At 36.7% G+C, this 24358-nt stretch overlaps 1 protein-coding gene across 2 annotated transcripts in view; it reads right to left on the bottom strand.

Moving 5' to 3' along the window:
* Positions 1 to 24358, bottom strand: part of LOC101895138 (kinesin-like protein CG14535) — a 166514-nt gene that overhangs the window by 2662 nt on the left and 139494 nt on the right. For both annotated transcript variants that reach the window (XM_059121172.1, XM_059121173.1), the window contains 9 exons: positions 10732 to 10909; positions 10287 to 10496; positions 10077 to 10170; positions 9616 to 9819; positions 4980 to 5174; positions 4570 to 4790; positions 4124 to 4250; positions 2245 to 3964; positions 2004 to 2111 (listed from right to left, as the gene is read on the bottom strand). In XM_059121172.1, the coding sequence (XP_058977155.1) occupies positions 2004 to 2111; positions 2245 to 3964; positions 4124 to 4250; positions 4570 to 4790; positions 4980 to 5174; positions 9616 to 9819; positions 10077 to 10170; positions 10287 to 10496; positions 10732 to 10909 (3057 nt within the window). The remainder of the gene's footprint in view (positions 1 to 2003; positions 2112 to 2244; positions 3965 to 4123; positions 4251 to 4569; positions 4791 to 4979; positions 5175 to 9615; positions 9820 to 10076; positions 10171 to 10286; positions 10497 to 10731; positions 10910 to 24358) is intronic.

Below are 24358 nucleotides of genomic sequence, written 5' to 3'. Positions count from 1 at the left end.
TATTCTTTTAAGCTTAGAAGATTCTAATTATAATTTCAGTCGTTAGGCGCTATTCACATTATCCTTCTAGGCTTGGAACCTTATTCTTTTAGGTGTGAATCCGTATTTACGTTATCCTTTTTACCATTAAGGCTTGGTTCCATATTATCCTTTTAGGCTTGATTCTTTATCAGCATTATATTTTAGGCTTACAACTATAGCCACATTTTCCTTATAATCTTAGAACATTATGCGCGTTATCCTTTTTGGGCAAGATCCTTATCCATAATATCCTCTTCGGCCAAAAACTTTATTCACGTTATCCTTTCATTCTTAAAATGTTAACCTCCTTATTGATTTAGGCCCCCAACGTTATCCACTTTAACTTTCTAGTCTTGGAAACTTATCTGCGTTACCTTTGTAGTCCTGATCGTAATCTATATTATCTTTTATGGCTTAAAATCTTATTTTAGTTATCTTTATAGGCTTGAAACCTTATTTCCGTTATGGTTTTAGGTATATATCCTTATGGGCATACACTCAATATTACATTTTCCTTTCACGCTTTAAAATTTATTCACATGTTTTTTTGAGGATCAGAATCTTATCCCAGTTATCAACTTACGCTTGGAACTTTATACGCGTTATCTATTTGGGCTTGGATATTTATAACTGCTAAATTTTACGGCTTAAGTTTTTCTTAACGTTATCCTTTTTAGCTTAAAAGCTTATCCTTTTAGGTTTCGTCCTTTAAGGCTCGAAACCTTTTCTACGTTATTCTTTCAGTCTCGGAATATTGCTCGCGTTTTTTTTTTTTACCATTTATCCACGTTATCCTTTTAAAAATACAACCTTATAATTTACTGCTTAGAACCTTATTCATGTTATCCTTTTATGCTTTGAATTTTACCTTCGTTAACTTTGCCCTTTTAGATCTAGATAATTATCCTCTTTATGTTTTTCTTAAAAAATTCTTCACGTTATTCCATTTACGCTCTGGCCCTATTTTACGATATTCACTTGGCTGCAGAATCTTATCTGCGATATCCGATTTTTAATTTTAATCACGTTATTCTTTTTGATTTTGAAACTTATCATTTTAGATTTCGTACCTAGCCACATTTCTGTTTAAGCTCGAAACCTTATCTATGTTCCATCTATGTTTCCTTCCAGTCTCAGAATATTGTTCCTGTTTTCCTTTTAGGCCTTATCCATGTTATCCTATTAAAATTACAACCTTATCCTCCTTTTAATTTACGGCTCACAACTTCATTCATGTTATCCTTTTAAGCTTTAAATTTTATAATCGTTAATTTTGTCCTCTTAGATCTAGATCCTTACCCATTTTATGTTTTTCGGATTAAAAACTTTGTTACTTTATTCATTTTAAGATCTGAGCCTTTTTTACGATATTCTCTAAGCTTCAGAATCGTAACCGCGTTAACCTTTATGTGTTACTAACTTTCAACGTTGTATCCACGGTCTAAAATCTCTTTTAACTTATCAAGACTCGGAACCTTATCCACGTTATTCCATAAGTCCCAAATCCCCTCTGAACCCTAAATCGTTGTATATTTTATACATTCATGACGCCTTCAATTCTTAACCTCGAGTCCGAAACCCTTATCCATTTTATTAATGAGCCCCAAGCCCGGATCAATGTTATCTATGAACCAAAGTCCTTAAACCTATTCATAAAGAGTCTGAAATTCTTTCCTACTTGAAAAATGAATCCAGAGTCCTTATTCACGGATGCAACATCCTTTTGCATCATTCGACCCCTAATAGTCACAGCTCATTTTCCGCGTCCTCCAATAGGTTAAAATCAGTTTTTCCGTGAGATTCGTAATCTCAAAAATGTTATTCAAACCAACTTCGAAGTGTAGACTTGATTTGCTATCCCCTGCTCTTTGTGAGGTCAGATAAAAGCTTATTCATGTTTCCTATTCCCTTTCAATTATCTAACTCCCTAACCAATTTATACACCTATAAGTTTCGAATAAAAAATCTCAATTTTTTCTTACCTCGTTCTTTCACCCATGGCACAGTCACTGAACGCATCGCCAGCCATATTGAAACTTGATACAATCGACATATTTTCCACGTGACTCAGAGCAGCCAAAGGATGATCTCTGCAAAAATAGAAAAAAAAAAAAAAAAAAATACAAAACACCGTATTAAAACAACAATCAAACAAGTAATTTTCCCATTATTTCACCCACCCACATAACAATAATAATGAACCCATCCTTCTCCCCTACTTACCCTCCTGACATGGTACGGGCAATTTCCTCTTCCGTCACCTGCAAACCACAATCGGACATACCCATACTGTGCTGGGAGTAATGATGCGAAGACTGACGTGACAGTTGGCGTTGCAATAAATGTTGTTGTTCCTCGTGACGCCTGAGATCCTGATGTTGCTGTTGTTGTTGGTACTGTTGCTGCTGATGATGTTGCTGATACAAAGACTCCCTGGATACATGCCTTGATAGTATGCGATGTAAACTTTCGTGGGAAATTTCTCTTGAACCTAGGGGCTCAATTAATGGCAATGCTGGGGGTACCTCCGAAGGACCACTATCCTGATCTTCATCACAATCATTTTGTCGATCCATGGGTAGATTAGATTCCGAAGCCGTTCCGGTGGGTATGTGATGCGGCGCCTGGCTATGATGTTGTCCTATGAGGCCATAACCCACATTGGAGTGTAAGGAGTGTAAATCAGTCTCTTCGTTATTAAATTCCATATTGGCATTGGGATGCGATGATGATTGTTGCTGTGCCGGGGCTGGCTGAGAGTGGGTGGAGTTTTGCCGGTAGTGATGAGCTTCTCGAATTTCGGCAGGTGCTGAGGCATTGGTGGTGCTGATGGCATTTGAAAGCCCCGGACCCAAAGGATTCACCAATTCCAGTTGACTGCTCTGCAAAGAATGCTGATCGACGCCGTTCGCTGGATGTGATTGCTGCCTTGTACTGGTGGCATAGATGTCTTCTGCATTGTCCAGGGATTTTTGTTTCAGCTGGGACATGTGGTAGGTAATGTTACGCAAATGCTGGGCCTGTTGTTCGCGGTGGGTGTGTGTGGGCGATGAACCGGCCGAAACCGTTTGGAAGACTTGTGAAGTTTGGAATTCAACCCATTGTCGTATCATGGATTTCTTGTGGGAATCCATAAAACCATAACCTTGAGCCTGTGAGGGAGCAATGGGCAGATTGCCGGCAGTGAGAGAACGACTGGATTGCGACTTGGGACCATCTATCCAGGTTTCACATTGTTTTATATGATTCACCTCACGCATGAGATGGCGTGCCTCAGCCACCTTGGCCCGAGACACCCGGGGACCATCTATCCATTGTTCTTCGGTTATTTTGCGCATGGGACTGCCGGGACATTCTCCGGACTCAGTGTTGTTGGCCAGGGCAGCTCCACCCACACCGGGTCTTCTTAGAGGTGACCCCTTGGGTGATGGCACATTGGAAGCTTTGGAACACATCATGGTCATACCAGGATGTCGTAGAGAACCTGCCACAATTTTCGGCGATGAGGCAGAGTTGGGTAAAGTTTTGACACTGTGTACAGGCGAGAAGAATTGCGATTGTTCGTTGGTGTTATTGGCGGTGGAGGTGGTATTTTGGGCCCCAGTTTGGCGTGTGGGACTGTGGGTACCACCACCCCGTTTCAGGCTACCCGTTCGCCCAGCCATACTAGGACTTTGTGGTGTTTGTTTTTGGCTAACCACCTTTTTGGCCGAACCGGGTATCTTGGATGGACTTGGCTGTTGTTTCTCCACACCACTACCCTTGAGAGCTTTGCTCATCACACCACGATTATCACCGCTGCTCAGGGAGGGTAGGTACACGGGAGGATGTTCACCATCGGTGGCATCATCACCTGGTCCCATATAAATGACTGTGTCTGCTGATAGCTCTGAACTGGAAGGGTCAGCACCAGAACCCGCCGATGAGCCAGTAGATTGATGACCTTTTTTGGGGGAGAAGCAGAGAAAGGGCGGAAAAAAGAGAAAACAAATTTGTTTAGTTTTTAGCCGCTTGCTTGGCCATGTTGTTAGGCTAATGTCAACATTTATCGTCTTAATTTTCAAATTAATCAGTGGCAGGCCAACAGAGAGAGAGGACTTACCGTTCAGACCGGAAGCTAGGCCACCCACACCTGATTTATCGCCACCCAACGGAAAGCGATGTTTTCTCCTTCGCATGCGGTGTATCCGTGAAGCCAATTGTATGGTCGTCAAGGCATCCGTATGCGACTGCAAGTAGACAAAAACAGGACAAATGCATTTGCTTAGTGAACGAACTCAGAGGCCCTAAACAATCAATCAGTCGCCAACTTGAATGGAAAGGCGGAAGTGGGTGGTGGCAAGGAAAAGTGCTTAACGAGTGTTTGTTGAGCCAGTTTGACTGTCATCCTATCATCCATGGAATGACATTAAAATGCTCAACACACACACACGTACACATTATGATTAAGAATTCATTATCACGTATTATCCTTGCCCTACCCTTCAGTTCCATACCATATCATTCCATCCTATTCGATGAAGGTGCATTCCATTTGACACTACTTACCTGGGTATGCATAACATGGGCCATTATGGAGACATGACACGTCAACGGTGCCAGACAGTCTTTCAGCAGTGGCGTCAGTGGGTGATCCTTGTTGGGCGGATGCCTTTGACCACTTAATATGGCCAGCAGAATATTGCCAATGCCGGAGAGCGGCAGGCCACCCGTGCGATTGGCACAGCCACCCAAATCGATAAGATGTAAACGACTTCGGCCACCAGCCACTAGAACGAGAGAGAGAGAGAGAGAGAGAGAGGGAGAGGGAAGGAGGGAAAATTCCATGAAAATTCATGACATTAAAATACAATTCCCAACGATAATGTGGGAATTCATCCGGCAAACAATGCCCCTTGACTCTAAGGACAATTTGAAAACAGCAACTTTTTTGCCCGGTCTCTTTTGCTTTTACTTACCTCCACCTTTACGTGATAGACTGTATTGATAGACATGCAGGGTAAATATCATGGCTGGCTCAAGACCACCTTGTGGTCGTCCTGCCAGGGCAGCATCTAGGAACAAGGCAGCACGTTCAGCGGTGGGGGCACGCAACTCGGTTGGGCCACCCAGAAAATCGTCACGCAAATAAACCCCCGGAGAGTCATCAGAGTCTGGTTTATGGGCCAAGTTATACAGCACACCAACACCATCAGACACACATACACGCACGCACGAGAAGTCAAAAAGTAAGGAAGGAAGAGAGAAAAAAAAACGGCAAAGCAAAATGCCAGTTAAACAATGTGAAATTAAACGTTAAACAAACACACTTCAAAGTAATATAAAATGCAAATGGTTTTGGGCAAACACGAGAGGGAGAGGAGGGAGAGGGGGCCGAGGGACGGCAGCATTGCAGGAATATAACTTAAACTTAAAAAGCATAAGCTATTGTGGTCTGGAGGGCCAACCAGCCATTCCATCCCATTCCTGCCCTGGCGCAGGGGGGGCCACATAACTAAATAGTTGTAAAGGGAACAACATTGTCATAATGCAAAGAACATTTAAATTGGGGCCATGGGGTGAGCTGTCTGTATTCACGTTTGGGGAGTAGTTTTAGATTATCTCCACCATTCTTTCATTCATTCCCTTTACAATTTTCGTTCTGCCATTCACCAGCATTGTTTCCATTAAATTGTTCTATAATATGTTTAAAACACCAAAGGTAGGGATTTCTCAAAGTCAAAGAGAAAAGGAGGAGGAGGAGGAAAAAAACAACGTAGGAAGGCGTCGATAGCTGCAGGTTAAAATTATTTGTTTGTTACCCCCATAAGAGAGCCAAAAGTCAAATGGTGTGTTACATATTCCCTGCAAAAAGGATAACTTCTTTGTCGGGAGACTTTGATCTGCGATGCGGCCATAATAACTATTTAAATTGTCGATTTTCTTTTAAGACTTTTGAATGGCGAATAAAAGGAAATGGAAGTTCGTCTGAGGCGGATAATAAAATTGTGAAATGAAACGATGTGAAAATGTCTGGATAAAAGTTTAATATGAAAGTGAATGATTATTGCTTTATAATGTCTCAAAGAATATGGGAAACAGAGGATTTCCAAATGCCTTTTAGGAAAAGTGGTGGGAACGGGTTTTGCTCTGATTTTGTAGTCAGATTGTTAGTTAATGTGTTATACTATTAAATTCGATATTTATATAAGGAAAATATTAAAATATTATGTTTTTTTTTTTTAATATTTATTTAAAAGCCTTAATGGGAATATTTCAGGATTGTGTGAGTGAGGACTTTTGTGTTCCTCACTCATATTTTTTTCTCAATGCTTGTAGTGGGTTGTCATATTAATTTAGACTAATTATGAGAGTCAATACAATGATACCTATTCACGATATAATGTAATAAAATAGTGCAATCGAATGCACATAGTGCATTTGTATTTGATTTTTTTTAACAGAAAAATATAAAAAACATTTATAAATATTTTTCTAAACAATGAAAAAGAGAACATAAAAAATTCACGCTGCCACAATCCTGAATTATTCGATTTAAGGCGTTTGAAAAATATTTTTAAAAAACAAAAAATCCCTGAATAAATATATAAACATTTGATAGACATTTTAAGAATAATTTAGAGAATTTATAAAACATGAAAAAATGCCAGAATAACACTGTACGACAAATGTAACTATTTTTGGATATTAACGAAGAAATTCCAAGAGATTATGAAAGTAACACTAACAAGTAAACAAGTAACTATGTTCTGTCGAGTTGAATATTTAATACCATCCACCATTTTGAAGGATCTTGAAATTTTTCAAAAAAAAAAAAAAAAAAAAAAAAATCCGTCGAAAAATACCACATAAATGAAAGCCGCTAATTTTTTTTGCCGATTCCGAACTTCAAATACGAAATTTTAATTTCGAAATCAATTCCGTTAAATATAGAGTGAGATAAAAAACTGCAACAAAGCCAAACGCCATAATTTTTACATTTTTTTTTAAATTTTACAGAATGAAAGCAAAAAATGTCGGAAATAGCACCAACTTTCAGAATAAGTTTAGATTTGTTCGAATTGGTCATATTTGACACGAATTATGGCTTTCAAACGACCATTGAAACCGTCACACGCTACCCAAATGTTGCTCTGCGGTATTTTTGCCTATTCTCGACGAAGCGCTTGCTTGAATTGATCGACACTTTGGTATATTTAGTGCCAACATTGCTTTCCAAAGTACTCCAGACACAATAGTCCAACGGATTGGTATCCGGAGGTTTTGGTTGCCATTGTGGGCTGGAAATGGAGCGAGGAACCTCATTTTGTAACCATTCTTGGGTGGCTCGTGCTGAGTGCGATGGTGAGTCCTGTTGGAATATCCAAGGTCTGCGACCAAAATGTTTCCGTGTCCAAGGCTTTAATACAACCTCCAGAATATTTTCGCGATAATATTCGGCATTTATTCTGATGCCACAGTTGATTAATACGAGCGGAGAGCAACCATCGGCTGTTATGACGGCCCACACCATCACCAGGGCCGGCGCTTGAGTTCTGCTGGTCAACCGAAGGTGTACATTTTCAGCTGACTTCTTTGGCAAGTAAAAACGATCATTTTGTTTGCTTACAAACTGCTGGACAACGATGTTTTCTCATCGGAGAAAACCAAATTCGGCAGTTTACTACTTTCGGCCAAGCGAAGCAACTCTTTATCTCTTTTGAGTATATTTTCTTTCTGTTGCGGATGCTGTGTAAGTTCTTGCACTTTTTGGAATTTCAATGTTTTTACCCCGAGCTCATTTTTCAATATTTACCGAATTGAATATTGCGATATGTTCAGCTCTCGAGCCATTTTTCGGCCACTGCGTCGCGGGTTTCGATCAAGTCGCTTCTTTACTTTTCGAACCATTTCTGCTGATGTTGCTGTTTTCTTCCGCCCACTTCCTTGACCTCGGGCTACGCTACCAGTATCATGGTATTGAGCGATGGTAGAAGACACAAAAGATTTATTCACATTAAATGCTGGAGTACTCTAACGATATCCACTTGTGGTTTTCCAGCCAAATTAAAAAAATCACACTATCACGCTTGAATTCCATCACGAATAACTTTTTTCTGGAAAAGTCACACCAAAATGCTTTCGTACCCTTGAAAACAATATAATGAGCTGTCCCTGGAATCATTTTAACAGCTGTTGGACGAGTGGCTTAGATATGACAGCAGTCTGAAATTGGTTGCAGTTTTTTCATCTCATACCGTATACAAGACATTGTTTGCTTTCATCCAATAAAATTAAAAAAAAATTAAAAATTATGGCGTTTGACTTTTTTATCTCACCCTACAAAGATAGCTACTGAGTTTAGTTATTGCAAGGATCTAGGCTATATTTTCCAATTGATTTGGCTTTAATTTGGTTTATTTGGCCGTAGAAGACTTTTTCGGAATGCATTTCAATGTAGGTCCATGTTTTGGAGTGGCATCCATATTATCCTGATTTTATTAATTTTAAGGTTCTTGGCAATATTTCCCAGATTTTGCTAAAAATGATGTTTTTTGAGTGTTTTGAGTGTAGAAAACCTTTCGACAGATGGTATTTAATATTTGTACAGCTGATTGGGTGAACATTTTTTGTGGAGTTGCTGGCAATGAGTCAATTAAGAAAAAATCCAAAAAGTGTTTATAATTCCTAGAATATTTTTAATTTTGTGATTTTTACAAAAACGTTTATATTGGGGGCACTACACTCTGTCGAAAGGCTTTCTATCCCTAAAGAAACTAAAATTAATTTTTTGTAAATGTTTTAATTTTACATAGGCCGCTTGAGTCCATACAATCTTATGGGAATTCTTGGAAAATAACCGTTTCGCAATCTAAAAATATAAAAAAAAAAGATTATAGGGTAAGTGTACCAGTAGTCGGCACTTTTAGGATATTCGCGTTTTTAATCGCTCACAATTCTGAGTGGAACTTTTCAATTATTACAAAGTTAATTTATTCAGATTCGAAATTTTGTACAGTTTTTGCAATAATAAATAAAGTTTTAATAACTTTTTATTAAATTTCATAAATTTGTAGTTTTATTAAAACAATGCCTTTTTGCCAGTAGTCGGCACCACTTGCCAATTGTCGATATGGCATGTTCCAACAGTCGGCATACCGATTTTTTTGTGAGAATAATTAATAATAATAACAAATTAATTCATTAAAATATATTATTTTTGTTTAGTTAAACTGATACGACGTCTTCATTGTACTTTTCTTAAAAATATGGTTGTTGAGGACCTTCACAGACAAAAAATTACTTTTTATTAGAATAATTCATCTTTTCTTAGCGAAATTGTGCATAAAGATAGCTGGCAATATATTTGAAGTAAACAAAATACATTTAGTTATAATAGTTTCATTTATTTGGGCTTAAAAATAAAAAGTGCCGACTACTGGGACATGCCGAACTTAGGCACACTTACCCTACAACCCTTTATTCCCAAATTCAACTTCCAAAGAAGTAATCTCCAATAACCCTACCCTAAACGAATCTTCCTTAGCCCAAAACATTTGCACTTTAATAAAAATGTCAAGACGCATTTTCCACCTTTTCTTCCATTAAACTTACCCGTTGCATGAGCAGCTAATAAATCCTTTGACGTTGAATCCGGTTTCGTGGCACTGACACCCAAAGCACTGACACGCACCGAAAATCGTGCACCACTCTTCTGGCGACGTTCATTAATACCTTTGTACAGCCATGAAATGGCGCATGGAATGCCACCCAATTCCGTGGGTGGATTAACGCCACCCAACATGGTCTTGGACTGACCTGTAGAACATGAAAAGAAGAAAAAACAGAGATAGAAAAAACTCAAATCAGTGAAGATGGCAACATGAAAATATCTGCCAGATAAGCATGATTAGTTGTCTAACGAACTGAGGCACGAACTTTGGGGAAGAAATATTTATTGCAATTTCCTTGTAACTGTGTGTGTGCCTTTGTATAAGGTGAGGAAATGAATACAAATTGTAAGGCAGGCGGACAGACAGACTGCTGTTGAAAAAAGTCACAAAACGACAACTTACCGGAATTCGGATAACCAATGGTAAGCAGACAGCCATCGGAACCTTCTAGAACGGCAGGGATTACTTCAGACAAAGCAGATGCACAGACATCCGACTGAAAAAAGGGGGAAAATAAAAAAGAGATAACCATTAGGACACCATGAAATATACGTTTGCCGCTAATCATTGCAACATGACAAATTTGTTTTGACAACAACCAGACCCACTCACCTGTTGATCTTCCGCTGTAAAAAGATTATCGAAGGCAAACATTTTGGGTGCGGCCACCATGGGACCACGTTCCTGTGACGAACAGGCAGCCAAATTGGAGGCCGCTGCTGGATCTGTCAGCGTTACTTGACGCTTTTTCTTATCCACTGTCATAAAGTGGGGCGTATCCGGATCTGTGTGGGTGTCGGAAACACGCAGCATAACTTTAACCTGCAACACATCAACGTCAATATTAAATGCAAAAATTTAGTATGCAGGGCTGCCATGCTAACTCATTTTAAGCGGTTTTTAATGACGCTAAACATTATGGATTTCTCGGAAACCTATATGACTTGTGGTGTCGTAGGTATTCCGGAAAATTTGTTTTAACCAAAAATGTTCATGATTTAGATTTCATATATTTCGACATGCAAAAGCTATTAAATTTGCCAAAGCGCTAACTTACCTTGCCAATGCCATAATTCTCCTTGTTGGCTAAACGTCGTGCCAAACCGGGTGGCATAGGCGGTGGCGCCCTTTGTAAGGCGCCACAGAAGCCACCATTGCGTGCGGAAGTATTTGACATATCGCTGGTGCGTGATGATTTTGCCGATGTACTTTGTGCTGCAAGTTTTTGGGCCGCTCTACAAGTAGAAAAACAGAACGGAAGAGAAAACACATTAACATTTATAACCAGTTCAGTTTTTTGGTTTTAAATAATGAGAGTAATGGATACCCTGCCATAATTTTTGAAATATTAAGGAAGCAGGCTTTAACACATTATGAGGAAGCATTGAACCATAATATATGAGCATTTACATTGCGGTAATCACACAGAAAATAAAATCAGCGAACTAGTTTTAAAACATTGTTGATGGATAAAAACATAGACTTTTTAAAGGACTTCCAGATTAGGAATCTGACAATTATGCAGTTTTAATCCTGGAATTTTTTATTTTCTTGGAAGGACTTTTTAAACATTTTTTATATTTTTATAATATTTTTGTCGGTAGCTTGATGAAAAATGACGTTAATTTCCAAAATTATAAGCAATTTAATTTTACCGATTTTTGTCGGCACTGCAGATCTATGTTATCGGATTTCTTAAAGATTATTTATAACATCTCGCACATCTGATATATTATCGCGAATAGTTTATGAAAGATTTTTCTGAATTATTTCCATAGCCTAAACCATAGATTTTTAGAAATATTTTTTTAAATTTTTTTCTTTTGAAAAACTTTTGAAATTTCGGAGAAATTTTGTAGAATTTTAGAGTTTTATCAACTATTGAGGAATAGTCATTAATTTTTAAGTTTATTTTCGCAGGAAATATATCGCGAAATTTTATATATTAAATACTATCAATGAATAATCGTCAACTTTTAAGGATAGTTTTGCAAGAAATTCAGGTGGAGATGAAAAACTGCAATCAACTTCAGGCTGCTGTAATTTATAAGCCACTCATTCGACAGCTGTTAAAATTATTCCAGTGACAGCTCATTATATTGTTTACAAGCCTACAAAAGTATTTTAGTGAAAATTTTCCAGAAAAAAAAAATTATTCGTGATAGAATTCAAGCGTGATAGTGTGATTTCTTTATATTTGGCGGGAAAACCCCAAGTGGCTATCGTTAGAGCACTCCACCATTTAAATGTGAATAAATCTTCTGTTTCTCGTAACATCGCTAGTTACCGTGGTACTCGTAGCGTAGACCGACGTCAGGGAAGTGGACGGAAGAAAACAGCAACATCAGCAGAAATTGTTCGACAAGAAAAGAAGGGACTTGATCGAAACCCTCGTCGCAGTGGCCGAAAAATGGCTCGTGAGCTGAACATATCGCAAATTATCCATTCGGCCAATATTGAAAAATGAGCTCGGGGTAAACCATTGAAATTACAAAAAGTGCAAGTACTTACACCGCAACCGAAAGAAAATAGACTCAAAAGAGCTAAAGAGTTGCTTCACTTGGCCGAAAGTGGTGAGCTGCCGAATTTGGTTTTCTGCGATGAGAACACATTCATTGTCCAGCAGTTTGTAAACGAACAAAATGATCGTGTTTACTTGCCAAAGAGGTCAGCTGAAAATGTGCACCCTCGGTTGGCCACCACAACTCAAGCGCTGGCCATGGTGATGGAGTGGGCCGCCATAACAGCCGATAGTCGCTCTCCGCTCTTATTAATCGACCTTGGCATCAGAATAAATGCCGAATATTATCGCGAAAATATTCTGGAGGGTGTATTAACGCCTTGGGCACGCAAACATTTTGGCCTCAGACCTTGGACATTCCAACAGGACTCAGCACCATCGCACTCAGAACGCGCCACCCAAGAATGGTTACAAAATGAGGTTCCTCGCTTCATTTCCAGCCACAAAAATCAACGGCCACCAAAATCTCCGGATACCAATCCGTTGGACTATTGTGTCTGGAAAATTTTGGAAGGCAAAGTTGGTACTAAAAAATACCAAAGTGTCGATTACCTCAAGCAAGCGCTTAGCCGGGAAATGGGCCAAAAAACCGCAGAGCAACATTCAGGCAGTGTGTGACGGTTTCATTGGCCGTTTAAAGGCCATAATTCGTGCCAAAGGTATCAATTCGAACAAATCTGAAATTTGATGCTATTTCTATTCATCTCACCCTGTAAATACTTGATTTCTCTAGGTCGATTAACGATGACCGTCTGTCTGTCTGTCGATATTCGATATTTCGACGATTTAATTTACATATTGCAAGAGAATTGATTAAAATACGGTATTTAGAGTTTGTAACGAGTACCACAACCTGTGGCAGAAATGTGGGTCCACGTTTTCTTATAATGGTTTCTCCCACTATTCGGTATTTGAACGATTGATGGCACATTTTTCAACGAAAAATTTTCAAAAGTCTGTTCTAAGAATTTGTAATTTGTTCCACCTCCTGTGCCATATCATTGTACATATAGGTCCACGTTTTTCTATAGCCGCCATGTAATGGTACCTCTTGTAATTCAGATGATTTAAGCCACTTTTTCTAAAGGAATTGTTTAAAATTCGGTACTTAGAGTAAGTAATAGCTTCTAAGACTTGTGGCAGATTCTTTTATGTATGGCTCCGAGGATTTCTATAGGGCATATAACACTGATATTTGGTATTCTGATCACTTAGACACATTTTTCAGGAGAATCTTTAAAATGTGGTATGTACAGTTTTTAATGTGTTCCGTGTTCTGGGAGTGGTTTTCAACCGATTTTTTTTAAGTTTGGTAAAACTTGCAATAGATAAGAACTCTGTTGCAGGAGGCCGATTGGAGACTTTTTATCAAACGATTTCAAATCAAAAATGGAATTTGACTCAACATTTAATCCCTGTACATTTTTAAAAAAGGTTTTCTTTATCTCATGTCGGATGACATTAAAAGTTAGGAACGGTCGAACTTAACACCTTTTTACTTGTTTAATTTCATTAGGATCAACAGAATTTTTAGGGGAATATGGGTATCTAATCGTCAGCATTTTTAGGGATTGACGAATATTTTTTTCCAAGGGTTTTTAGGATTATTTCTTGAGTATTTTGTGCGACTACGAATTCTTCAAAAGACAATGGGAACTATGGTCATCTGGTTTAAAATTGGACTCTAGAAATTCTATTCTACGTTTAAAGAATTTTTTAAAACTGACAATTGATATTATCCTAAGAATATCTTTGCAGGAGAGTCTTTTGCCATTGATTTATGAGAAGAAGTTTTGAATGTTTCTCTGATTGGCAAATATAGATTTGATTTGCCAAAAAAGTTGGATGTTTTGAAAAGGGAGGTTTCCTTATATTACTGTAAATAGTTGACCCAATTTTATATTGAATTCTTAGAACATCAAGCATCTTCCCATTTTCCATATCCCATATCCTTAAAGAATCCTTGAAGAAAAAACACTCACGAATTTAATGAAACGAAACCCCACTTGCACTTGAGATGTTGACGTCTAATGACATTTATTAAAAAGTAAAATTTCATTAAGAGAAAATGCTTTTAGACCGTCTGAAGAGCACGACGAAAAGAAAAGGGAAAACATTTCTTTGCAACCGACGACATGCATGAAAAAGGCAGCTCCCATTGCAGAGAACCCCCAACCACACTGGAAGTTGTACTCAACTATTTGGGGTAGAAGAAAAGTCGTAAAAAAATTAAAGTGAACAACGTTGGTAACATGGCTTCTTGCCGTCAAATGGCAGCAGTACTTAAAAGTCGTGTTGTAAGTGAAACTGGCACCACCCATACAAGCAACGTGTATGAGAATGTGTGTGAGTTGTAATAAAATGTTGTATTGCTGTTAGAATTGCATTTCATTAAATGGAACACAGGAGTTCTTAGTTGAATTCTATTAAAAAAATCAAGAAGAAGAAGAAGCTGAAGAAAAACTGCAAGACTTGTGCAACATTTTTTATGGGGCAATAAAATTTATGTGACACTCATTAAAATGGCAATAATTTAATACTTCGTCAATTTCATTTGTAGCTTGTCGTAATGATTTGTGGTATTTAAGAGATCTATTTAATGGCATTTTATGATGATTTCATGAATTTTTACGGCTCGCCCAGAGATGGGTGGTCAAAAGCTATTATTTTTATTAAAGAGAAGAAAGGAATTAAGACAAATTTAATACTAAATACCATTTTGCCATTCGGTGTTTAAGTCAACAGCCAAATTTTTCTTAAAGAGCCTAAACATCATTATATTTAAAATTATTTTTGATATTGTAATAATAATTTTTAGGTGTCTTTTTAATGCGTATTCCCAAACCCTATTTAGCAAGTGTATATTTCATTTAAAAGTTCAAACAGCCATCTAAGAGTCATAATCTTAAATAATATGGCAATAAATGAATAAATTTATATTCTATATACCCCAAGGACATATGTGAGTGATATTTCATAAAACTTTTTTCCAAACTTTGCCCATTATTAGGCAATTGAGACTACCACTGGCAGTGGCAGCTTGGCAGACAGTTTGTCAGTTGAACTTAAATTATTCAGCGAAAGATTTGTTACAAATTTTAGCGTAGCTGGAATTGAAGGAGACATGGAATTTTCGAGCTTTTATTTTTATTAAAAACCATGACAGACAAAAGGCAAACAAAACTGACAGCTGTCTAGAATATCACATGACACAAGAAATTGGGAAAGGAAATTTTGACAGTTGGTTTTTTGGCGGGGGGTGGGGTTAAGAAAATATTGGTTAAAAGAAATGGTTCATTTTTAACTCCGCAAGAAATGATTTTTCGATTTGTTTTACCAAAATTATTTTTAACATTTTTCGTCGGAAAACATTTATAATATTGTGGTTGAATGACTTTCCACGTTTGGAAATGATATCGCACTTTCAGAACTTTCATTTGAATATTTAATGAAAAGTGAAATTGTTTTGGCTACTAACCGCTATCACTGTCATACGAAACCGCAAAATGTAATTTTTATACCCTACACAAGAGTATGGAGAGTATATTAAGTTTGTCATTCCGTTTGAAACACCTCGTATATATATTTTAGATCAGCATAAAATTCTATGATTTCGCGATTTATTTTACTTAAATGTAAGGACTTTTGGTATTGAAAATGGGCCGTGTAGGTCTACGTTTTAGTATAGCCCCCATATAATGGTACCGCCCGATATTTGGTATTTTGATTATTAAAGCGACATTATACACCGGAATTATTTCAAATTTGGTATTTGAAGTTCGAAATAAATACTACAGCCTATGACAGAAAATTGTTACAAATTTTAGCGTAGCTGGAATTGAAGGAGACATGGAATTTTCGAGCTTTTATTTTTATTAAAAACCATGACAGACAAAAGGCAAACAAAACTGACAGCTGTCTAGAATATCACATGACACAAGAAATTGGGAAAGGAAATCTTGACAGTTGGTTTTTTGGCGGGGGGTGGGGTTAAGAAAATATTGGTTAAAAGAAATGGTTCATTTTTAACTCCGCAAGAAATGATTTTTCGATTTGTTTTACCAAAATTATTTTTAACATTTTTCGTCGGAAAACATTTATAATATTGTGGTTGAATGACTTTCCACGTTTGGAAATGATATCGCACTTTCAGAACTTTCATTTGAATATTTAATGAAAAGTGAAATTGTTTTGGCTACTAACCGCTATCACTGTCATACGAAACCGCAAAATGTAATTTTTATACCCTACACAAGAGTATGGAGAGTATATTAAGTTTGTCATTCCGTTTGAAACACCTCGTATATATATTTTAGATCAGCATAAAATTCTATGATTTCGCGATTTATTTTACTTAAATGTAAGGACTTTTGGTATTGAAAATGGGCCGTGTAGGTCTACGTTTTAGTATAGCCCCCATATAATGGTACCGCCCGATATTTGGTATTTTGATTATTTAAGCGACATTATACACCGGAATTATTTCAAATTTGGTATTTGAAGTTCGAAATAAATACTACAGCCTATGACAGAAAATTGTATGTGCTGGTAGGTCTACGTCTTCGTATAGCCCCAATATTTGGCCTCCCTATATTTGGTAACTTGATGATTTTAGCGACGTTATTCACTGGAATTGTTTCGAATTTGATATTTGAAGTTCGTAATGGATATTACAGTCAAAGACAGAAAATTGCCTGTGCAGGTCCACGTCTTCGTTTAGCCCCCATATAACGGTACCTCCCCATGTTCGGTATTTTGATGATTTTAGCTACATTATTCACCAATATTTTTTAAGTTTCGCCTTTTAATATTTTAATTTTTTATGACAAAAGTTACCTATGCAGGTCCATGCCGTCGTATAGACCCTAATATAACAGCTATATTCGGTATTTTTAAGATTTTAACCAAATTTAACCGTTTTTTTTTGAAAATATTTAAGTGTTAATAGAAGGCTTTCTTTTTTTCATTTATGACCTGAAAAAGATTTTATGACTATGAAGATATGAAAAAAATAAAAGACCTAAAAATTACTTCTGCCGATAAAAGCTCTGTAAGAGCTCTTCCATCTATATATTTAATTTATGCGATGTTTATATAAAGACAACCGCGAGATCTCTTTTAGAAGGTAACCTTTAACATCCTTTATCTACAAGAGTTCTCGAAGATTAAATTATATATGAGAGGTTTTCTCCCTACAAAGGACCTAAAAAGCACTTCCATTTCCAGAGGACCCATAAATGGCCAGTTATGTTTAGAAGACATGTAAATGATATTCTATCAGTTGATGGCCTATAAAAATGATTCTATCTTTAGAAAACCTGTAAAAACTCTGGAAATTATAGAGTAAAAAAATCTCATTATTGTTGTTTTTATAAAAACAACGTTTGTTTATGAGTGGAGAACGATGGTAATGTTTACCAGGGGGTAAGGCAGGGAATACCTAGGTTTCGGAAAGAGCCACCAATCCTCATCAGTTCCCTTGTTTCTTGTCTGGGATATTCTCCCCAGAAGTTATTTTAAAAATAACTTCTATGACAAAAAACATTTTTTACCCAAGTGACGAGATCGTAAGCTCAATAGAAGAGGAACAAAAGAATTACATAAAACTAAAATTCTTTTGGAAAATCTTCTAAATCTTACAACCGCACTTATAAACATTTACATCTTTCTCCACTTTGTTATGCTTTCGTTTAACCTGAACGAAGTAACATAACCATGTAAGTTTGTTTTGTCTGTTACAACAAAAACCCCTTCGTCGACCGTGCCTGTGTCTATTAATAGAACAGTGTTTGGCTTGCTTGTTTGGGATACCATAGTATTTTGTTGTTGCAAAATCGTCAGGCAAAATCCCATTATTGTTGTTTTTATAAAAACAACGTTTGTTTATGAGTGGAGAACGATGGTAATGTTTACCTCTTCTATTGAGCTTACGATCTCGTCACTTGGGTAAAAAATGTTTTTTGTCATAGAAGTTATTTTTAAAATAACTTCTGGGGAGAATATCCCAGACAAGAAACAAGGGAACTGATGAGGATTGGTGGCTCTTTCCGAAACCTAGGTATTCCCTGCCTTACCCCCTGGTAAACATTACCATCGTTCTCCACTCATAAACAAACGTTGTTTTTATAAAAACAACAATAATGGGATTTTGCCTGACGATTTTGCAACAACAAAATACTATGGTATCCCAAACAAGCAAGCCAAACACTGTTCTATTAATAGACACAGGCACGGTCGACGAAGGGGTTTTTGTTGTAACAGACAAAACAAACTTACATGGTTATGTTACTTCGTTCAGGTTAAACGAAAGCATAACAAAGTGGAGAAAGATGTAAATGTTTATAAGTGCGGTTGTAAGATTTAGAAGATTTTCCAAAAGAATTTTAGTTTTATGTAATTCTTTTGTTCCTCTTCTATTGAGCTTACGATCTCGTCACTTGGGTAAAAAATGTTTTTTGTCATAGAAGTTATTTTTAAAATAACTTCTGGGGAGAATATCCCAGACAAGAAACAAGGGAACTGATGAGGATTGGTGGCTCTTTCCGAAACCTAGGTATTCCCTGCCTTACCCCCTGGTAAACATTACCATCGTTCTCCACTCATAAACAAACGTTGTTTTTATAAAAACAACAATAATGGGATTTTGCCTGACGATTTTGCAACAACAAAATACTATGGTATCCCAAACAAGCAAGCCAAACACTGTTCTGTAAAAAAATCTCTTAAAGGCGAAGGTAGAAATCTTTTAACGTTACTGGGCCCTTTTCATCGTCTCATGATTATATAAGTCTTTTTGTCTCTAGGAAACCTGCGTATAGTCTAGGATCTCTTAGATTTATAAATACACCAAACAAATCCTTTAGAATAGTCCTTTTTCGAAGGAATATTAAAAAGAAGTAAAACAGTTAAAATCAGACGCGACACACATTATACACCCTCCCCCATTTGAAAACTAAATTAACTATCCTAAATATCCCTAAAACTTGGATGTTCCTTTGTAGAGGGGCTATGGCTATATTGCATTTTTGAGAGGAGTTCAACTGCCCACAAAGAATCCGAAATATCAAAATTAGAGCTAATTTATTTGAAGTTTGAGAGCTGATACCTTCAAAATACCGAAAGGGAGCTTTTCCAAAAAATGGACCTATTTTTATAATTTTTCAAATTTTTATCAAAATGTCATATTACAGGTAATTTGTGTAGTAATTGGGACTGAATTCCTCAAAATACCGAAAATTAAGAGACTTCGTTAAATGGAGGCTATGCTAAAAAAGCTGAAAAACAATGTCAAAAATTTGACCTACATTTAGTATTTTCTGCGAGGATAAAACAATGCCACTGAGAACCCGAAATGTCGCGATAAAGTTGATTTTGCTGGAAATCGGAAGCCGAAATCTTCAGCATTTAGGGCCTATACAAAGTATTTTTGCGAGAAGTTTAACTATCCATTTATATACCCAAATTGGGATCGGAAAATAGCGAAGATCAGAATGTACCATTATATGTGGCAACATCAAAAAGTGAGCCAAACATTGGATATTTACTTTAAGGATTACATCTATTTACTGAGAAGCCGAAATGTTATTTTAGAATATACAAAACATCTAAAGTTACCGTAAAACGATATTTTGGCCAAAGCCACGAGTAGATAACGAAAGTAGAGCTAAAAATATAAGTCACGTGTATTGGCATTTTAAAAACTGTACATCGGGAGGTAACCAAATTAGGAGGGGTGAGGGTGGGGTTTGAGTTCCGTCCATTTTTTTATATATTCTAGTTAATATTCTTTGGAATCAATGTATTTTAGGCATATTGTGTCTTTGGCAATATTTCTTGCATTTGTCCAGATAATATTTTTATAAACCTAATTTATCCTGAGTGGAGTCAATAAAGGGGTCCTTTAGGTCATTTTCTTTAAAAACTTTAGATTAAAATTTTCTACAAAATTGTTCGTCATAAAACTTGACCATAGGTCTCAAAATGCACCAAAACTTAACAAAAAGTCAGAAATCGATAAAAATAAAAAAATGGGGTTAATCTAGTCCTACATTTGACTTGTTCATTCGCTAGTAAAAACTTGGATCTCTGAGCTCTGGAAAGAACCCATATCCATGTCTCTGGCAATATTACTAGCATTAATCCAGATACAATTTTTATAAACCCAATTTATCCTTAGTTGAAGCATTAAAGGGGTCTTTTAGATGATTTTCTTTAAAAACGTCAGATCAAAATTTTCTACAAAATTGTTCGTCATTAAATTTTACTATAGGTCTCAAAATGTTCCAAAACTTACATAAAAGTCAGAAATCGATAAAAATAAAAAATAGTGTTAATCTACTCCTGCATTTTTCTTTTTGCTAAATACTTTGATAAAATATCATCATCATTTTATTAATGTTCAAGCATTCCGGCTCGCCATCTTTTTCTCTCCCTCTCTTCGAGCACTGCCGCTAGCATTCGCTAGTAAAAAGTTGAATATCTGAGCTCTGGAAGAAGCACATACAAACTTTTTTATTCTACATAAATTCTAAAAGTTCTCCTAAAATGAAGACAGCGGTCTCTTTACTGAAACATTCCACATCTAAACCTCTTATTTATTAATTTTTTTTTTTTTACAATTAGAAAAAAAAAAACAAATAATATGAATCTGGAAATCTGAGTTGGAGGTCCTTCGCCAAAACAATTCTGAAGAATGGCCAATACTTGAATATTTCAAAATTAAGCCTCTGATGGCATCAATTTATAAATTTCGAAAGAAAAAAAATGTAAAAATAAAAAGATTGAGAAAAATTGTCATAAAATATTAGAAATTTTCTGAAATAGATCAAAACAATTTATTCAAAATCAACTGATAACTGTTCTAACTTTTTTACAGATTAAGAAATTTTCTGCAATATTTATTTGAAGTAACATATTGTCCTTAAACTGCGATAAATTTCATTTGAAATTGTGAATACTATGAGGTACAGAATTTTTGTTATGTTTATTGTTTTTGGAATTTTCTTGAATAAACCTTTTTATATTTGACCCTCGGCCACATCGTTATTGATTAAAACTACAAGAAATAATACTTAAAACCATAAACTAATAACATAAGTTCATATAAAATTCCGCAAAGGCTTTCAAAATAAGAGAGAACAAATGCTTCAAAAATATCCAAGCAAAGAAGATCATAGCAATAAAAGAAATGCCCCCCCAAAAACATAAGATTAAAACAACAACAAAAAAGTATTGAAAACGCACACACCCAATACCCCACACTTAAATAAATTGACCCATCTATTGGTTACCAGGGTGGTCTTCAATAATTTCCATGGCTTTGACACGAAGTATTTTGTGTTTTGAATGTCAATTCCTGGAAAGAATTCAATTTATTTATTTCTAGGAAAAAAACCGAAGGAAGTGGAACATGTCAAAAAAACGGAACTTCTGTTCTGTCCATTGTTTGGTTGGGTTGCCTATGCTAGGCACACAAAAAATAAGTTATAAATCCTAAAGAAATTAAAAAAAAGAAATAAGCTCACGAAAAGGGAAAACTAGAAATACCCTAAAGGTCTTAATTTAACATTTACAAGAAAATAAAATAAATGAACTAAGGATAACGAAGTGGGAGAGGGGTAGCCTAGGGAATGTCTGTGAAAAAAAAATGTAGGAAAAAATTATGAAACCCAAAAGGACTCTCTCTCTCGGCCACCTAGAGGCCACAAACAAGCAATTTTGAAAGGACAAATGTTCATATTTTTTCTTTTGGCAAATACGATTGTGCTGTTTGTTTAGGCAGGAGCAGTCACCAAAGTGGTTGGGGCAAGGGATATTTTTTGCATATTTTTCTTCTTGTACAATATTAGGTGACACTATCTGAATATGAAATGTTTTATTTAGAGATTAAAGCAGGGTTTTACATATTTGCTGGCCTCCAGTTACAAGGAAAACAGAACGACACACAAACGAAAAAAACACCAAAGGACATATTTTGAAGGAAAATTAATGACAAGCCAGTTTTTTCCATTTGTACACCACACAAATATTAAATTGCTAGAATATTTTTACCAAATATTTTCCTACACCTGTATTTAGGACTCCCCAATGGGAGGGATACTTTGGCCCTCAAACAAATAAAGCAAAATTAAAAACCCAACAAAATATAGTCCAATGTCTAAAACCAAATCCTTGACAGTTGTATAATGAAAGAAAGCAAAAGTATTAATTAAACGCAAAGGTTGGTAAACGGAAAGCAGAAAACAACGTTTTTGTTGTGGGGAGATAACACCATTCCTTGACAGGCGAATATCACCAGACATGTTGTTAATACGTTAATTAACAACGCCACAAAATACAAAAGGGACACAATGTCAAGATGAGAATAAAGCCGCCATATGATTGTGAAAAAAAAAAACAACGAGAAGGTGACTTGTGGCACAGGGGTTCGAGTATGGAAATGAAACCAATAAAAATGTAATGAACATTAAAAAAAAGTTAAAACTACCAGCTGGTTTTGTCAACAGGTCTACAGGGTGAGATAAAAAAAAACTGCAACAAAATCAAACGCCATAATTTTTACATTTTATTGAATGAAAGCAAAAAAATATCGAAAATACCATTACATTTTAGAATAGGTTTAGGATTGGTTCGAATTAATCACCTTAGGCATGAATTATGGCCTTCAAACGGCCAATGAAACCGTTACACGCTGCCCGAATGTTGCTCCACTATATTTTGGCCCATTCCCGGCGAAGCGCTTGCTTGAGTTGATCGACACTTTGGTATTTTTTAGTGCCAACATTGCTTTCCAAAATACTCCAGACACAATAGTCCAAGTGATTGGTATCCGGAGATTTTTGGTGGCCATTGTGCGAGGGAAATGAAACGAGGAACGTCATTTTGTAACCATTCTTGGGTTGCGCGTTCTTAGTGCGATGGTGCTGAGTCCTGTTGGAATGTCCAAGTTCTGCGGCCAAAATGTTTGCGTGACCAAGACTTTAATACACCCTCCAGAATATTTTCGCGATAATATTCGGCATTAATCCGAGGTCGATTAATACGACCGGAGAGCGACCATCGGCTGTTATTGCGGCCCACACCATTACCATGGCCGGCGCTTGAGTTCTGGTGGCCAACCGAAGGTGTACATTTTCAGCTGACCTCTTCGGCTTGAATACACTCTCCAGAATATTATCGCGATAATATTCGGCATTTATTCTGATGCCACGGCTGTAATGGCGGCCCACACCATCACTATGTCCGGCGCTTGACTTCTGGTGGCCAACCGAAGGTGCACATTTTCAGCTGACCTCTTCGGCAAGTGGTTTACAAACTGCTGGATAACGAATGTTTTCTCATCGGAGAAACCCAAATTCGGCAGTTCACCACTTTCGTCCAAGCGATGCAACTCTTTAGCTATTTTAAGTCTATTTTCTTTGTACCTTGCACCTTTTTAAATTTCAATAGCTTTACCCCGAGCTCATTTTTCAATATTTGCCGAATGGAATATTGCGATATGTTCAGCTCACGAGCCATTTTTCGGCCACTGTGATGCGGGCTTAGATAATGTCGCTTCTTTAGATTTCGAACCATTTCAGCTGAGGTTGCTGTTTTCTTTAGTCCACTTCCTTGACGTCGGGCTACGCTACCAGTAACGGCAGCACGGCAACGAGCGATGATACGAGACACAAAAGATTTATTCACATTTAAATGCTGGAGTGCTCTAACAATAGCCACTTGTGGGTTTCCAGCCAAATATAAAGAAATCATACTACCACGATTGAAATCCATCACGAATAAGTTTTTTTTTTTTGGAAAATTCTCACAAAAATGCTTTTGTACGCTTGTAAACAATATAATGAGCTGTCACTGGAATAATTTTAACAGCTGTCGGACGAGTGGCTTAGAAATGACAGCAGTCTGAAGTTCGTTGCAGTTTTTTTCATCTCAACCTGTATAAAGTATAGGAAGCAAACGATATATTCTGGCACGTTGTGATATTTATATTAGACTTAGGTCAGATTGGACAATATTGGCCAACTGCTTCGGAACCTCCCTCATAAAGATCAGTTTGATGTTTGAGTAATTCTAACTCAAGGCTGAGGGTATATATCTGTCAGCAAAACCGACTGATATTATTTTCCCGTTTATATATCTCCCACTCATTTAACGCCTCATCACT

This window comes from Musca domestica, unplaced genomic scaffold, assembly GCF_030504385.1.
Source record: "Musca domestica strain aabys unplaced genomic scaffold, Musca_domestica.polishedcontigs.V.1.1 19, whole genome shotgun sequence".
NCBI lineage: Eukaryota > Metazoa > Arthropoda > Insecta > Diptera > Muscidae > Musca > Musca domestica.
Note: the sequence above shows the minus strand (reverse complement) of the source record. Positions and strands in the feature narration are given on the sequence as shown.